At 34.3% G+C, this 19,945-nt stretch overlaps 1 protein-coding gene and 1 pseudogene across 1 annotated transcript; one reads left to right on the top strand and one right to left on the bottom strand.

Moving 5' to 3' along the window:
* Positions 1 to 2,028: 2,028 nt before the first annotated feature.
* LOC117317200 lies at positions 2,029 to 2,160 on the bottom strand (annotated as a pseudogene).
* Positions 2,161 to 3,222: 1,062 nt separating this feature from the next.
* On the top strand, positions 3,223 to 18,543 carry LOC117316503 (cholinesterase 1-like). Its single transcript, XM_033871112.1, is given in 13 exon segments — positions 3,223 to 3,542; positions 4,846 to 5,001; positions 5,731 to 5,893; positions 6,722 to 6,907; positions 7,467 to 7,672; positions 8,334 to 8,499; positions 9,113 to 9,291; positions 9,675 to 9,701; positions 9,703 to 9,817; positions 12,884 to 13,049; positions 13,988 to 14,169; positions 14,569 to 15,746; positions 15,877 to 18,543. Coding segments are annotated over 12 exon segments (1,923 nt in total). The 5' UTR covers positions 3,223 to 3,311; the 3' UTR covers positions 14,715 to 15,746; positions 15,877 to 18,543.
* Positions 18,544 to 19,945: the final 1,402 nt, after the last annotated feature.

The raw sequence follows: 19,945 nt of genomic DNA, 5'->3' as shown, positions 1-19,945 counted from the left end.
TAGTGACAACAAAACTACCAGGTATATCAACAACTACAGAACTAGGGTAGTGACAACGGAACCACCAGGTATATCAACAACTACAGAACTAGGGTAGTGACAACGGAACCACCAGGTATATCAACAACCACAGAACTAGGGTAGTGACAACGGAACCACCATGTATATCAACAACCACAGAACTAGGGTAGTGACAACGGAACCACCACGTATATCAACAACCACAGAACTAGGGTAGTGACAACGGAACCACCAGGTATATCAACAACCACAGAACTAGGGTAGTCACAACGGAACCACCAGTTATATCAACAACCACAGAACTAGGGTAGTGACAACATAACAACCAGGTATATCAACAACCACAGAACTAGGGTAGTGACAACGGAACCACCAGGTATATCAACAACCACAGAACTAGGGTAGTGACAACGGAACCACCAGGTATATCAACAACCACAGAACTAGGGTAGTGACAACGGAACCACCATGTATATCAACAACCACAGAACTAGGGTAGTGACAACGGAACCACCAGGTATATAAACAACCACAGAACTAGGGTAGTCACAACGGAACCACCAGGTATATCAACAACCACAGAACTAGGGTAGTGACAACATAACAACCAGGTATATCAACAACCACAGAACTAGGGTAGTGACAACGGAACCACCAGGTATATCAACAACCACAGAACTAGGGTAGTGACAACGGAACCACCAGGTATATCAACAACCACAGAACTAGGGTAGTGACAACGGAACCACCATGTATATCAACAACCACAGAACTAGGGTAGTGACAACGGAACCACCAGGTATATCAACAACCACAGAACTAGGGTAGTGACAACGGAACCACCAGGTATATCAACAACCACAGAACTAGGGTAGTGACAACGGAACCACCAGGTATATCAACAACCACAGAACTAGGGTAGTGACAACGGAACCACCAGGTATATCAACAACCACAGAACTAGGGTAGTCACAACGGAACCACCAGGTATATCAACAACCACAGAACTAGGGTAGTCACAACGGAACCACCAGGTATATCAACAACCACAGAACTAGGGTAGTGACAACAGAACCACCAGGTATATCAACAACCACAGAACTAGGGTAGTGACAACGGAACCACCAGGTATATCAACAACCACAGAACTAGGGTAGTGACAACGGAACCACCATGTATATCAACAACCACAGAACTAGGGTAGTGACAACGGAACCACCAGGTAAATCAACAACCACAGAACTAGGGTAGTGACAATGGAACCACCATGTATATCTACAACCACAGAACTCGGGTAGTGACAACGGAACCACCAGGTATATCAACAACCACAGAACTAGGGTAGTGACAACGGAACCACCATGTATATCTACAACCACAGAACTAGGGTAGTGACAACGGAACCACCAGGTATATCAACAACCACAGAACTAGGGTAGTGACAACGGAACCACCATGTATATCTACAACCACAGAACTAGGGTAGTGACAACGGAACCACCAGGTATATCAACAACCACAGAACTAGGGTAGTGACAACGGAACCACCAGGTATATCAACAACCACAGAACTAGGATAGTGACAACGGAACCACCAGGTATATCAACAACCACAGAACTAGGGTAGTGACAACGGAACCACCAGGTATATCAACAACCACAGAACTATTGATCACTGCTCTTTCACCTCTTTTGTCCATTTCGCAAAAGCCGCCTGTCTTGTTTACTTTAGAGTGTTACCGCGTCGATATAAACTAACCAAATGAGACCAGTCCTTGGGTACACAGCCCTATGTGTATATAGTCAGAGAATAGTAGAACTTAAAAAGAACATCCTTGAATACCTCCTTCAATACGGGGCTCACAACATATCAATCATCCCTCGTAATTATCAAGCCCATATTTAGAAATGGGTAATAAATAAAAGAGAATAAAGACGAATATCATTTATTGCGATTTTTTTTATGAAAGAAGTACTAAATAATAATCTTTGTTCTTTAGGCGTTTGCCCCCGTAGAAGCGAACAAAATTGTACTTGCGGCCATATTTCAGGCCACAGTGCGGAGTAATGGGTATAGTTTTCAACTAGCAATAACTACGTCTCGGAAGGTCAACTATGGTACTGCCATTGCGCAAAGCTGGCGGAAAATACTGGTGAAGACCTATATAAGTCACATGTTATATATTATTGTGGGTGTGTTGAAAAGGAATAAACATTTTTTTAATCAAATGCGCTACTTTCTGTTTCAGACTTCTTTGTCTTGTTATAATGAATAGTAAACTAACAATATTTCAATTTGAAAAACTCGGCGTTCACCTAGGCGTTCAAAGTTTGATTCCTTGATCGGATGTGAAAAGTTAAGACCCGTACGGGTGTTCTGGATTCCTCCTACAGTTATACCCGTCGTGAATGTAGGCTCTTATCTGGGCCTTAATAATTGTTTCACCATGTTTGTACGATAGAATTTAATCATCACTTGTTTCTGCTTTATAGTTCATCACATAACCATTTGATTATAAGTAATATTGATTCTAATCGTCATTCGTCCGTGATCCATAGTCGGTCCTTCCGTCCTTACCCTAGTTGCGCATGTCCACTTTTAAGAATGGCCGGAAAACAACATGGCCAGTACAGTAGACCGGACAGAAGTACTATATCAATCTCATGTATTATTTTGAGTCTGGTATAGAGGACTTTAAAAGTCCTGAACCAGAAATAAACTTATCTTATCTTATCTTATATATTCTTGTTAAATACACATAATTATTACTACAAGATATCATAATTCATCTTAAATCACACAATTAAGATAACATTATGCAGCTTGTATTTAAAAATAATATTTGGATTAAGTCAGAGAATAATATCGATCCCATAATAAAAAGTTTCTTCGATCAATTCTTGACATAAAAAAGTCAATTTCACCAGAGACCTATATACTAAGGCTAGTATATAGGTCTCTGATTTCACTGTTAAAAGGCAACATTACTATATATAATAGATGAGACTATTTTAACACATTAATTAAAAAAAATTAAGGTAGATATAAAACAAAACAAAATGTGTTGTCTATTTCACCGTTGAGACAATATTTATATACCATATAAAGGTGTAGTCTACAGACACTGCTGATTTGGATGTGTAAGTCCGTGACGATACGAGTCATGAGTTATCTGTCTTTAGGGAAAACCATTTCTCACCTGCAGTCACGTGATATCAACTTCCGGTATGACAGAAACTTCAAAATGGACAGGTGTTTCCATAGGTGATGTAAAGCTAGTTGTATAACTATGGCTCTGGATTTGACAATTAGTTTAACATTGACTGTATTAATTGTGTTATTTTCACCGAGTAAAGCCGATAATATCCAGGTTTTGAGCGCCAGTGGCTACGTCAACGGGTTCTCAATACGTTCCCATTATTCCGCCTACGAGAAAAAACGAGTAAATGTTTTTTTAGGAATACCCTACGCAAAACGATTGGAGCAATATGATGATTGGAGGCGAGACTTCAGGTTTCGTGTAAGTATGCTGTTATTTTGAGTATATTCTCGACTGAACACCGTGTTTTGTTATTGTAAACAATGAGTACCTGTGGCACTGATCAGCTGCTTACAGGTGTTACATTTCCGGATTGTTACAATGGACAGGTACTGTACGTCAGGGAAATGTTTACATTGCCGAGTATCGTTAATCGTCATATTGTAGTTATACATTGAATATTCATCTTATCTAGTGTATGATAAACATACTGGAAACATCTAAGCCTCCCATCATTTCACAGGTGAGCGATTCTATTTTTAGAATGTTTTCACTTGTATTTTTCTGAACTAAGAAACTGAACTGATTAAGCGCCCCTCCATGGCCATCTTAAGCTTATAGTGTTGAAACTACTAACAGATACTGTACTGTATGAACTGATTAACCAATTACCTGGTGTTTACAATTGTATTACTTACCTGGTATTTACAATTGTATGATTTACCTGGTATTTATTTACGAATTGTATGGACTTACCTGGTGTTTACAACTATATGAATCACCTGGTGTTTACAACTTTATGAATCACCTGGTGTTTACAACTATATGAATCACCTGGTGTTTACAACTTTATGAATCACCTGGTGTTTACAACTATATGAATCACCTGGTGTTTACAACTTTATGAATCACCTGGTGTTTACAACTTTATGAATCACCTGGTGTTTACAACTTTAGGCATAACTTGTTTTTTTTACAATGGTATGAATTACCTAGCCTGGGTCCAGTTGTTTAAAAGATGATTAGCTTAATCACTTGATTAGTGAATATCTCATTCCACCTTTACTTAAAATAATATGTGTGTATATCCTTCAAAATAAGTAGATATGAAGAAACTGGTAGGTGTTATATTTTAAGAAAATTTTGTCAAAGAAGTTTTACCAAAAATTATTTTATCAGGTTTTTAATATTGTTGTTAAACTATGACTTACCTGTTGTTTACAATTGATTGTAGTAAACATACCTGATGTTTACAATTGTATGACTTACCTGTTGTTTACAATTGTATGACTTACCTGTTGTTTACAATTGTATGACTTACCTGACGTTTACAATTGTATGACTTACCTGTTGTTTACAATTGTATGAATTACCTGACGTTTACAATTGTATGACTTACCTGTTGTTTACAATTGTATGAATTACCTGACGTTTACAATTGTATGACTTACCTGTTGTTTACAATTGTATGAATTACCTGACGTTTACAATTGTATGACTTACCTGTTGTTTACAATTGTATGAATTACCTGTTGTTTACAATTGTATGAATTACCGTTGACAGAAACCTGAACCACCTTACTGGCAGGGAGTATGGGACGCGACATATTATCGGCCCGCCTGTCCTCAACACATGTGGTATATCCGTGAGACTGTGCCATCTCTACAGAAACGTAACGTCAGTGAGGACTGCTTATACCTGAATATATTTACTCCAAACGTAAGTTTTTATAAAAGTTAGTACTACAATATATGAAAATACAGACTAGACGTATGGATGACAATGTTTTTGATCCCCACCTAAGATCAACTGAAACATTATATATTATTTACTTTAAGATAGAAATTATGATTATGATAACACACTGTTGTTTTTCAGTGAATAAAAACAACCACTTCAGTCTAAAACAATGTTCATTGTGTTTAACATTAGTCTTACACACTCACTTACTTGCTCTTAATACCAAATGCAATATCCTATATAACATATATATGTACTGCTGCATTTAGCATTTACCTTGATCCTAAGTAAACCTATATTTGTTGTTTACCATGATCCTATATATAGTAAACCTGTATTTGGCATTAAAAACTTCAATTCTAAGTAAAGTAAACCTATACTTGATGTTTATAGATATACTTCGATCCTAGTAAACCTGTATTTGCATTAAAACCTTTGATCCTAATTAGTAAAGTAAACCTATACTTGATGTTTATAGATTTACAGCTGTACTTCGATCCTAGTAAACCTGTATTTGGCATTAAAAACCTTGATCCTAAGTAATGTAAATTAACCTATACTTGATGTTTATAAATATACCTTGATCCTAGTAAACCTGTATTTGCATTAAAAACTTTGATCCTAATTAGTAAAGTAAACCTATACTAGATGTTTATAAATATACCTTGATCCTAGTAAATTAAAAACTGTATTTGGTGTTTACCACAGAACACAGATGAGCCCCAGAGTAACAGCCCCAGTTTATACCCTGTCATGGTGTTTATACATGGCGGAGGATACACACTTGGCAGCTCACACCAGTACCCAGGTGTCTTCCTGGCCGAGAGGGGTGTTGTCGTGGTAACATTCAATTACCGCCTAGGTCCACTTGGTAAGTTTTTGTAACATCAAATCATATTAGCTGTGATGAAAGTTTTAAAGAGAACATATGAACATAATGCATACACTGATTTACTTGAGGACTGCCAGGGGGCATGTGAAATTCAAGATGGCCACCATGGCTTCAGAATATTATTTAGTCCAGGGAAGCTATTGATATATCCGTATCGTCTGCATCATATACCACAGACAGCTAGGTGAAAGTTTTTATAAAAAGGATAAACTATTTTGTACTTAAAAAGTCTTTTTAAAAAAAAACACAGTAAGCCTGTCGTTTTATATATAGTCCTGACAGACCACAACAATGTTTTGACATGGAACACAAAGGATGTCATCCTGATCGTTGTTAATATTACTTTGATATGCGTCAAAATTAAGAAATGTTTTTATAAAACATTGTGGTGCCAATACTTATGAGGATACCACTTAGGTATTTCAAATCAGCCCCTAATTTAAGATTAATAGCATTGACTTACTGTTGTTTCAAATTACAATATGGCTGACACAGTCAATATATACGTGTATGTAATTACAGAGTCATGAATTACAATAATTTCTGTTTAGGAACAACACCGTTTTGAATTCAATTTTTGGTAATATTCTTCCTTATTATTATTAGTGTATTGACAAAATTTCAACCATTCAAACATTGTCCAAGTTTATATTTTAGATAAGATTTAAAATTAGAAAGATTAAAGCAAAACTGGAAAATCAATGAATACAGAAGGAAAGGTATACAGGTATACAAAGAGTTTTGTTATGGACCCTTTGTTTATTACTAGTTTAACTTAAAAATAAGTTTTCATTTTTGTTTTTTCAGGATTCCTCAGCACAAATGATCGAAATTCTGCAGGAAACTATGGGATGTTTGACCAAGTACGTGCTCTAGAATGGGTCAGACTGAACATTGAACGTTTCCGTGGAAACCCAAATGTTGTTACCTTATTTGGTCAGAGCACTGGAGCTTCAAGTGTAGGTCTTCATCTGTTGTCGCCACGATCAGACAGTAAGTGTTCCATACTTATATACAGCCTCATTCCTCTAGGGAATATCAATTACAAAAACAATTCTAAAATAGAAATCATTATGTAGCCAACAGGATTGGCTTTCAGCTAAGCTGGATATCTGATAAACAAATTATATCATTTTCCAAATTGTTAATTTTCCATTTCTAGATAGTAACATTCCTGCTCCCTCTTCTTTATCTACAGAGTTTACATGTCTCAGTTGATTAAAGTACAGTGTATTCAAGGACTTGCTCAAATAATCACAATTTCATTGACAGATTTTATGTTGATGAAGAGCTCCATAAAAATATGTTTTTGTTCATATTTTGCCCTAGTGTTTTAGTTAGAATTATTATTTCACATGTATGCCTGCATTTTTCTGTTTGATTTTCTACCAGTAAAATATCTGAAATTATGTATTAGATTTGTAAAACTTATTTCTTTTCAGAATGATAAACGGGACAGATGGTGATCATGTAGTGATGCCGGTTTATCCTCAGTTGATGTTTACATGTAAATTCAGGGGGTGATTTCTTTACTGAATCTCTTATATTACAGAGCTCTTCCAGCGAGCCATCCTGCAGAGTGGATCGGATCGAAGTGAGTGGTCCTATATAGAGGGCGCTACTGCAGCAGAATATGCCAAGGATCTGGCCTGGGAACTAGGTTGTCCTACAGATGATAACTTTCGCCTCGTCCAGTGTATACAGCTGTACAGAACTGCTGATGAAATTGTGAATGCTTCGGCTAAAATTCCTACCAAGGTAAGATGTACAGTAATGTAGCGAGAGACGGAGATCTGTAGGGCAGATTTAGGCTTTACAGTAGAGGTGAGGAGACCTGTCAGGGACGTATTCCTGGTTAGAATTTTTAGGTCGAAATTTCTACATTTAGATATAATGATGCCTTAATAGTGTGAAAAACCTGGAAAATTTGTTGGAAATGGGCATGAAACATTTAAGTTAGTTTAGCAGGAATCTTCCAAAGCTCTGTCTTAAATTCCTCCTAAAACAAAGCAAAGATGTAAAACACATCTTATTATCTAATCTTACCTGAATTCTACTTTGTATCTACCTAAAGAACTGAGAAATATTGTATTAAATTGATTTATTGGATTATACATGAGGGAATCAATAACAAGTTCAGTCAGCTAATCACTTTTAACAGTTCTGGTTGTCGACAGTCAAAATTAAGAAAACGGAATAAGGTTGCTTTTTTCACATGCTAAAAGTGACTTATACTAGATTTGAATTTAAGAAATAAAGAGCAGTTGATCAGTAAAAACAAAAACAGATCTGATGTTGTAACAGTTGTGTATTATTAATATTTTGTATGACACATTCGTCTGCATTTGTTCATGAAATGCTTTAATGGAAGTCTCGTAGCTCTGAGGAGCCATTTTCTATGTACAAACATTTGTTCCAGAACGGGTACGTAGGGAACCCTTGGGGCCCGACAGTGGATGGCCCTATAAATGGAGCTTTCTACGCTTTCCTCCCTGAGAACCCAAAGTCAATGAGAGAACAGGCCTACTTCAAAAAGATCCGGATTATGGCCGGGCTGAACAAAGACGAGGGATCACTGTTCGTCCGTAAGTATTGAATTTGTCTTTAAGGGTTGATCAATCTGTAAGTATTGACTGTCTATAAGTATTGGTTTTGTCCATAAGCGTTGACTTTGTCCGTTAGTATGGACATTGTCCGTAAGTATGGACTTTGTCTGTAAGTATGGACTCTGTCCGTAAGTTTTTGTCCATAAGTATAATTGGCTTTGTCCGTAAGTATTGATTTTGTCCATACGTATTGACTTTGGCCGTAAGTTTTCACTTTGTCCACAAGTTAATATGTTTATCTATAAAAGACCAATTGTCTAGTAAGTACATTATGGTATAATGTGTACGGGTGACATTATGATTTACTGAAATATGTAACTAATCAGAAAAATGATGATCAAATTTTAGTCAAAATAATGTTGATTGGTTACATTTTAAACATTTAATTTGGATGTTGATAATGTTTTGAACATTGAATTGAAGTCAGTTTAGTTATACTTTATTTTAGTACCTGGTTATAGTAGTCTCAGAGTATTTCAGTATAATTTTCTTACAAATAATCAAATAACCTGAGATTGTCATAAGAAAAACGAGTTTATGATTGATGTTGGATTTAGTTGGACAACAAAGTATGATACCTTTTTTTATATAGCCAATCTGAAGACATTAGAGAACGGTGTATCCTCGACTGAGTTTGGAAATATTGTGAATGAGTTTTTGGTAAAAAGGAAAGTGGAAGATTTAACTGGAACCGGGGAAGCTGTGAAATTTCAGTACACATACTGGCCTGATCCACAGAATGAGTCGATGATTAGGACGAGGATTTCTGACGTAAGTTTTTGAGTCGGTCCTGAGGATTACTATTTTGAGATTACTGGTAAATTGCAGTATTTATCTAGCAATAAGGCAATGCCCAGTAATAATCCATCCCATGTCTGCCTCAATGTTAGGGGGTCATGTTATTAGTCCCCATCGGTTCCTAGAAGGTTGAGGGACTGTATATATGTAACTTGTGTGTGTCTGTCCGTCCTGTCGTCTGTCCCTTTGACTTTTACATTTTATCTTGTCCTGGTATCATCTCCTACACTACTTGTCACTGGAACTTCATATTTTCACCTGTATATAAAGGTAAAGGGGGAAAGCAAAATGGCTATACTCTGACCTATATTTTGACCATTGACCTACATTAAAGAAAAAGTTTGTTTTGATTACAGATGATGTCGGATTACATGTTCGGGACAGGGATTAGACCAGGTTGTCAAAGTTCAGTCGCTGTACAACAAAACCTATGTGTATGAGTTTAGTTACTACTCCTGGAACGACTTCCTCCCCACTGGAGAGGTAAATATTTACAGGGATGATAATGACCTTCATACAGTCAATATCACTTACCTTATTCTTATCAAACATCATACAGTCAATATCACTTACCTTATTCTTATCAAACATACAGTCAATATCACTTACCTTATTCTTCTTATCAAACATCATACAGTCAATATCACTTACCTTATTCTTATCAAACATCATACAGTCAATATCACTTACCTTATTCTTCTTATCAAACATCATACAGTCAATATCACTTACCTTATTCTTATCAAACATCATACAGTCAATATCACTTACCTTATTCTTATCAAACATACAGTCAATATCACTTACCTTATTCTTATCAAACATCATACAGTCAATATCACTTACCTTATTCTTATCAAACATCATACAGTCAATATCACTTACCTTATTCTTATCAAATATCATACAGTCAATATCACTTACCTTATTCTTATCAAACATCATACAGTCAATATCACTTACCTTATTCTTATCAAACATCATACAGTCAATATCACTTACCTTATTCTTATCAAATATCATACAGTCAATATCACTTACCTTATTCTTATCAAACATACAGTCAATATCACTTACCTTATTCTTATCAAACATCATACAGTCAATATCACTTACCTTATTCTTATCAAACATACAGTCAATATCACTTACCTTATTCTTATCAAACATACAGTCAATATCACTTACCTTATTCTTATCAAACATCATACAGTCAATATCACTCACCTTATTCTTCTTATCAAATATCATACAGTCAATATCACTTACCTTATTCTTATCAAATATCATACAGTCAATATCACTTACCTTATTCTTATCAAACATCATACAGTCAATATCACTTACCTTATTCTTATCAAATATCATACAGTCAATATCACTTACCTTATTCTTCTTATCAAACATCATACAGTCAATATCACTCACCTTATTCTTCTTATCAAATATCATACAGTCAATATCACTTACCTTATTCTTATCAAACATCATACGGTCAATATCACTTACCTTATTCTTCTTATCAAATATCATACAGTCAATATCACTTACCTTATTCCTACCAAACATCATACAGTCAATATCACTTACCTTATTCTTATCAAACATCATACGGTCAATATCACTTACCTTATTGCTATCAAATATCATACAGTCAATATCACTTACCTTATTCTTATCAACACATACAGTCAATATCACTTACCATTATTCTTATCAAACATACAGTCAATATCACTTACCTTATTCTTATCAAACATCATACAGTCAATATCACTTACCTTATTCTTATCAAACATCATACAGTCAATATCACTAACCTTATTCTTATCAAACATCATACAGTCAATATCACTTACCTTATTCTTATCAAACATCATACAGTCAATATCACTTACCTTATTCTTATCAAACATCATACAGTCAATATCACTTACCTTATTCTTATCAAACATCATACAGTCAATATCACTTACCTTATTCTTATCAAACATCATACAGTCAATATCACTTACCTTATTCTTATCAAATATCATACAGTCAATATCACTTACCTTATTCTTCTTATCAAACATCATACAGTCAATATCACTTACCTTATTCTTATCAAATATCATACAGTCAATATCACTTACCTTATTCTTCTTATCAAACATCATACAGTCAATATCACTTACCTTATTCTTATCAAACATCATACAGTCAATATCACTTACCTTATTCTTATCAAATATCATACAGTCAATATCACTTACCTTATTCTTATCAACATCATACAGTCAATATCACTTACCTTATTCTTATCAAACATACAGTCAATATCACTTACCTTATTCTTATCAAACATACAGTCAATATCACTTACCTTATTCTTATCAAACATACAGTCAATATCACTTACCTTATTCTTATCAAATATCATACAGTCAATATCACTTACCTTATTCTTATCAAATATCATACAGTCAATATCACTTACCTTATTCTTATCAAACATCATACAGTCAATATCACTTACCTTATTCTTATCAAACATCATACAGTCAATATCACTTACCTTATTCTTATCAAACATACAGTCAATATCACTTACCTTATTCTTATCAAACATCATACAGTCAATATCACTTACCTTATTCTTATCAAATATCATACAGTCAATATCACTTACCTTATTCTTATCAAATATCATACAGTCAATATCACTTACCTTATTCTTATCAAATATCATACAGTCAATATCACTTACCTTATTCTTATCAAACATCATACAGTCAATATCACTTACCTTATTCTTATCAAACATCATACAGTCAATATCACTTACCTTATTCTTATCAAACATCATACAGTCAATATCACTTACCTTATTCTTCTCATCAAACATCATACAGTCAATATCACTTACCTTATTCTGATCAAATATCATACAGTCAATATCACTAACCTTATTCTTATCAAATATCATACAGTCAATATCACTAACCTTATTCTTATCAAATATCATACAGTCAATATCACTAACCTTATTCTTATCAAATATCATACAGTCAATATCACTAACCTTATTCTTATCAAACATCATACAGTCAATATCACTTACCTTATTCTTCTCATCAAATACCAATCATTATTTTCCTTCGACTCTAATTATATAGATGTATGGTAACAATTTTGTATATATGCCTGTTTACATTTAACAGGAATATCATGGTTTGGTGTTGTGCTGTTGTCAGAACTTTTAAACTTATCTCCTTTAAAAAAAAAGATTTGATAATCTTGGTATGCAATTGTTTTTCTGCACAGCAATTTGATCTGACAGTTATTAGCTTTCCTTTCCAAGGGAGAGAGGGAGCTTTAGTTGTCACCCTAGTGTCTGCTTCAGCATTGGTTTCTAACATTTTAGGTCACCTGATACATTAAAGTCTCAAGTAACCTATTCTTATCGCCTTTTGTCTGTCGCTGTTTGCCATGTGTCATCCGTCATCAATTCATAAACACTTTATATTTTCGACTTCTCAGTAACCAAGAGGCCTAGAGATCTCACTACTTTTCTTACCTTTACCAGGTGTGGCCCACGGACAGGAGCTACAGTATGTGTTTGGCTTCCCCTACATCAACAAAACTTACACAGATATTTTTGGTCTGTTTCCAAGACAACGTTACGACTATGCAGACAGGAATGTCAGCGAGTACATGATCAGTTTGTGGACAAATTTCTCCTCTAGTGGGTAAGTAAAGGTTGCATGTCATTCAGCTTTCGTCAACATGAAGCTTTCTCTAAAGCTGAGCTGACTTTATATGGTTTGAAATACTAGTATTGTTATTTATTACATTTCATGAGTAAAATATCATCTCAATAAAACGTTATATCATTCATTATTGCTTATATCATCACTGAATCTTAGACTTGAAGACTAGCAAAATAAAAATAGAAACAAATAAAAAATAAAAGCAGATTAGATATTTGGAAGCCTTTAATCTGTATATTTGTATTTTAGATATTTATTGAACACAGGACACAATTACTCATTAAATGGTTAAAGCTTTTCTAGTCTGGGAGTTGATAACTAATCTTCAAAACAAAATTAATTTATAGTTTGCATAAAGAATTTTACTCTGAGCTATAAGAGCCGTAAGAAACAATCTGATTAAAGTCATATCTTGATCTGTGATCCTGTTCCGTAAAGTACACTCCATTACATCAAGATCTGACAACATCCCAAAGGGGGTCACATTCTGATGACCTTTATTTGAACTTTGACTGCCGAAATCTGACCAATCAAATGTCGGCTTCTTCACTTAATTCGGTATTGGTTTTAAAATGAGGACAAACAAAGCGATAGACTGGGCACTGAGAAATGTTTTGACAAAGTTTTGTGTAGATGGTCTACATGGGAACAGTTGACTATTTTGAAATGTCTCCAGAAAAGGAGAGATTGTAAATATGGCAGTTGTCTTGACAAGTTTTGTAAAATCCCAAACGTGACATAGTGGAGTGTATATAGCTCACGAAATGGGAGGAAAGATCAAGATACGATTTTAATCAGATTGGGTAAAAAAAGTCTTGTTTATATGAACTCACCGGTATACATTACACTGAGTAAGAATGCTCAGGTTTATTGTAGTAAATAATTATAGATTTGTGTATAATTATCACTTTGTACAGGAATCCCACCCCCAGGACCTTTGACCTGAAGTTTTTCCGTGGCGTGACGTGGGGAGAGTATAACCTACATAACCACAGCTACTTCAAAATCGGAAATTTCTCCCATAACATGACCAACTACCGACAGTCCGAATATGGATTCTGGAGAAAATATTTCCCGGAGATAGCAATACGACCTTACTGTAAGTAACTGAACAGTTAATACTATCTTCCTTAGGAGCCAGATACAAATATTTGCTGTGTTACTTTGCTTCCTTTAATATTAAAGGTCTAAATGCATCTTTTAAAAGTAGACAATGGTATACAACATGGGCCTTTATTCCTGTAGTCGTCTACTGTCTTAACTTTTGATGAATGGTTCCTGATTTTACTTTATTTCAAAATTAATTAAAATATCAATTAAAAACTTTGTTAATAATATTATCCAATTTAAAAAAAAATTCAAAATAACCACCAGAAAGATTATACAGTTGTAGTGTTAGATATATTGTTTTAATTTATCTGTTCATCAAAAGGTCTATATAATAATGAAAAGTTATGTTATGATGTATGATTGTAAACTCCCGTTTCCCTTTTAACAGATATAACAACATCCATACCACAGGAGGCAGCTAAGGCGGAGTTCCAGACGGCCACCTGGTCACTGACCGCTTCATGTGGCCTGCTGGTCATCATACTTCTGGCCATGTGTATTGTATTGTACCGTCGACGACCAAAAGACTACTGACAAAAAAGGAGTCTAAGTTTGACTTTCCATACTTCATATTTCATTTTTACAGTCTGTGTATTTGAATGTTTTCATTAAAACTACATGTCATGTGTTTTAGAAAATGTCTACCTGTCATTGTCTCCCTTGTTAATTGTTCACTGTAATATAATGGAAACATTTCCATGTATTTTAACCATTTACAAAAGTACACTGATATTTAGAGTTATCTCGTATGTGTGAATTTTAGTCATTCATCAATTGTATTGAGTACTAATTGTCATCATAATTATAACGATCATGATTGTGATTCCACAAAAAACCCACCAAAATAGGACAGCTGTAATATTGATCAAGGTGTTATGCTCAGATGGGAATCAAGTGAAAAGAACAAAATGTAAATGTAATTTATTCCTAGTTTGGTTGATTTTTTGAGATCAAGATCCTAAATCTTTTTCATGAACTCAAAATTGATGTGCTTGGAAATGTAGAGACAAGATATTGTATAAGCAGTATAGGGCTTGATCCAACACCAGATGGAAAATTAATCATAACAGGGTATATAGCCATATCCCTACATTCAAAATGTATGTTGGTTTTAAGGCTGAAAATGATTGAATTTCGAATTTCCAAATCGGGTAAGAATCAAAATCAGTTAACATTTAATTGTCTTTTATGTTTTTAAGATTAAACAAAAGTAGATTTAATTATCATGGTTGTCAAGTATCTATAGGGGGTCATCTCAAAGGATAATGCTGTTCAATGTTTTTGTCCTTATTTATGTCCCCCAAACAAAGTTTGGCGACATATTGTTTTCGCTCTGTTTCTTATCTTTTATTGATCTTGATAGTAAATTAATTGTAAAATTGTATTCCAATAGTTCCATATTGACCAGCTATCTGTTACGTCAATATCAAGTTATAGGTGCAATCGTCACGACGTCATGTTTGTCTCTAGAATTTTTGTCCAATGACTGTCAGAGGTTGTTGGGTTTATATCTATAAGTAGTAAGGGCTATTCCAGTAAAACATCTATCCCACCCCAGGACTCCAGGTTTGTTAGGTTTATCGCAGTTAAACATCTACCCCACCCCAGGACTCTAGTAAAACATCTACCCCACCCCAGGACTCTAGTAAAACATCTACCCCACCCCAGGACTCCAGGTTTGTTAGGGTTATCCCAGTAAAACATCTACCCCACCCCCAGGACTCCAGTTTTTGTTAAGGGGAACCACCCATAGAATTAAAATTAAAAAAGATACATAGAACATCCAACCATGGATAGAAGTGATTTATTTTGGAGTCCTTGGGTCAGGTAGATATTCTAATGGAATAGCCCTAATACAGTGTAATGTAAATAGATGTAAAAATGTATTTTTGAAAATTATGATGTATATATTCAGTTCTTTGTATATATTTTTATAGGTGTTTGATACTGATATCATTAATATCACCATGTACATGTGTGTAAAACTCCATAACATGAAATGCTGCAATTTGTAATTAAATTTTATATCAGAAATGTTTTGTGCTAATAATAAGTGTGTTTAAATATATTAAGGAATGCACTTCGTACTTCTTTAAAGTATTTTACCAAATAATTAAAATTTTAACATGTTTTATTTCCTTTCAAAATTAGATATTTGTAAAAATCTACAATGTGTAACACTGACAAGTTTATGTAACTTGCTTTAGAATAAATAAATATACTGTAGGTATCACAGGCTCTGAGCTGTGACATCTTACAGTGCCTTTGGTATATAAACTGGTGTACATTTACTAAAATTACAATGTAAAATTGCTTTAAAGCTACGGAGAAAATTGTGAAAAATATTTTCTTTTCTTTTTTTTGCTCTTTTGGAGTTTAAAATAAAATTACTTAGAAAAAAATCAAAAATCAAAATATTAAAGAAAATTATGGTCTATTAAACATTCTATTAACAAAATATATTTTTCTTTCTCCTACCATATAACTGTGAAAATTTTAACCATAAAAAAACATCATATACTGTATGAATTGTAATTCATAACTCAGTTTTGTATATTTCATGTTAACTACAGATATTAATATGGTTTAAAGAATTTTTTATTTTCGAACATACTTATTTTAATATCATACAGAATATACTAGTAATCTGGCAACAAGAACAGGCTGTTGTATGAAGTCACATCTCCCAAATTTGGTGTGAATTAACTACAGTTTATCAAAGTTTGTATCTGAAATGTTTTGTTGTGTTGTAACTGAATCATCCAGAACTCCTTGAGGAAGGTTGCCAGGTACTGACCGTAGGCCGGTGGTTTTTCTCCGGGTACTCCGGCTTTCCTCCACCTCCAAAACCTGGCACGTCCTTAAATGACCCTGGCTGTTAATAGGACGTTAAACAAAAACAAACCAAAACAAACCAAAGGAAGCTATTACTGAGGATCAGTTCAGCAAAAAATATCGGATGAGTTCAGGATGGAAACTGAATAGTGAACACAAACTAAAATAAGCCAAAAAAGGACATTTCTTATTAAATGTATATTTCTGTGTTTCAGACTTGCATGGTATGGAACAATATATATGTATATATATATGATGTATACACGTACATTGTACATATTCATCTGATTTTAAGGATGTAATTGATTTTCCTTGTAAATTAATTGATATGCTTCCTGAAATAATTGCACGAAGACACAAATGTTGAGTGATAAATTAGATTTGTAACTATATAATGTAAATCTCATTGTAAATAACCACTACAGTAGGCTACAGGCATTCATTTTACCTCCTGTCATAATTAAAGGTAATATAACATTGACATTTCACATGGTCATTTTCGTATTTGGTGCAAAATGTTGGACAACTTGACTTCCCTTTTAACTTCAGGTTTTTTGTATTGATTGATTGCCCTGTATCATGTAGACTGTCCATTGGTCCCCAGATTATCTTTATGTATGATTTGTCCCCTTAATATATATATATATCAATCTGCCTCCTTACATTCAGAATGTCAACCTCAAGGACACTATAGTGACAGTCTGTACTTCCTATCACTAAACAGTCTCCAGAAAAATATCGACCACGCCCTTCTCCAGCCTAACACTGGGAAAGATTGGTCCTAAAGATATAGGTCAGGCCCTTCTTCAGCCTAACACTGGGAAAGATTGGTCCTAAAGATATAGATCAGGCCCTTCTTCAGCCTAACACTGGGAAAGATCGGTCCTAAAGATATAGGTCACACCCTTCTTCAGCCTAACACTGGGAAAGGATGGTCCTAAAGATATAGGTCACGCCCTTCTTCAGCCTAACACTGGGAAAGATTGGTCCTAAAGATAAAGGTCACGCCCTTCAGCCTAACACTGGGAAAGATTGGTCCTAAAGATATAGGTCACACCCTTCTTCAGCCTAACACTGGGAAAGATCGATTGGTCCTAAAGATATAGATCACATCCTTCTTCAGCCTAACACTGGGAAAGATTGGTCCTAAAGATATAGGTCACACCCTTCTTCAACCTAACACTGGGAAAAATTGGTCCTAAAGATATAGGTCACACCCTTCTTCAACCTAACACTGGGAAAGGTTGGTCCTATTGTTTTATTTTTGGTGATTGACCCTTCATGAATAAGGGTTTTACTAACTACACAATTTTGTAAACAAATTTTTTTTATTTTTTTTTAATCTCGCATTGGCAGTTATATATCAATAATAACCATACTTTACTAGTATTTTGATCTGATGAGTGTGAGAGTGTAATCAGCAAAAGAGGGAGGGAGAATGATAGAGAGAATGTTTTGTATTGATATTTTTACAATTTAGAAATGAAACAATGAAATCACAAAGGGAAAATAAACTTAAAAACATGAAGTTCTTGTTTTGCTTATTATAACTGGATTTGTGTAGCATCAATATATAAATATTCTCGTTAGATTTATAGCCATTTTAACAGTTATCTGGATCCGTGACAAGTTCTTTTTTTCCAAGTTACATTGATAGCCATGTCCTATTTCTTCAATTGTATCCATCGGCAGAACGATTTACCCAAAAACACCCCAAAACACCAAAAAACTACCCAAAAACACATTAAAACATCTCACAACATCAACACATTATATGAAAACATCATTAGAAATTGATATGTATATGTTAACATATCAAATACAGCTATTGATACCTTCTTTTGTTGTAGGGTTTTGACGGCGAGGGAGATAACTCTTACAAACAGTCATACAATAAAACCGGCAAGACAATTATCTAGCGTAGTTTGTCGATTCACGCACATTTATCTTCCAGACATTTTTTTTTCATTTACCTTATTAACGATTGTGTTGATGTTGTGAGATGTTTTAAGGTGTTTTTGGGTAGTTTTTGGGTGTTTTTGGGTAAATCGTTCGACCCGTATCCATGACAATTTTTAAGTTCTATACTAGTTATGTTTGTAACCATGGCGATTTCCATGTTCTATTTATAGCAGTCATGTTTGTCTGTTACCATGACGATTCCCAAGTTTTGTTTATAGCAGTCAGGTTTCTCTGTAGCCAGTGCACAGTCTCTTGTTAGGTACCCGTTTATAGTATTGCTGTACATTTATCTCCACAAATTGTTTTGTTTACATTCTCACGGATGTTGAGTTGTTGTAAATGAAACATGTAAATCAGAACATAACGTGTAAACGAACTCTTAATTCCAACTCAAAGTGTAAATCAGAATACAACGTGTAAACGAACTCTGAATTCCAACTCAAAGTGTAAATCAGAATATAACGTGTACACGAACTCTTAATTCCAACTCAAAGTGTAAATCAGAATATAACGTGTACACGAACTCTTAATCCCAATTCAAAGTGTAAATCAGAATATAACGTGTAAACGAACTCTTAATTCCAACTCAAAGTGTAAATCAGAACCGAACGTGTAAGCGAACTCTTAATTCCAATTCAAAGTGTAAATCAGAATAAAACGTGTAAACGAACTCTTAATTCCAACTCAAAGTGTAAATCAGAACATAACGTGTAAACGAACTCTTAATTCAAACTCAACGTGTAAATCAGAATATAACGTGTAAACGAACTCTTAATTCCAACTCAAAGTGTAAATCAGAACATAACGTGTAAACGAACTCTTAATTCTAATTCAAAGTGTAAATCAGAACATAACGTGTAAACGAACTCTTAATTCCAACTCAACGTGTAAACGAACTCTTAATTCCAACTCAAAGTGTAAATCAGAACATAACGTGTAAACGAACTCTTAATTCCAACTCAAAGTGT

Source organism: Pecten maximus, chromosome 18 (genome assembly GCF_902652985.1).
Source record: "Pecten maximus chromosome 18, xPecMax1.1, whole genome shotgun sequence".
NCBI classification, from domain to species: Eukaryota; Metazoa; Mollusca; class Bivalvia; order Pectinida; family Pectinidae; genus Pecten; species Pecten maximus.
This window is presented reverse-complemented; position numbering and strand designations above follow the sequence as displayed.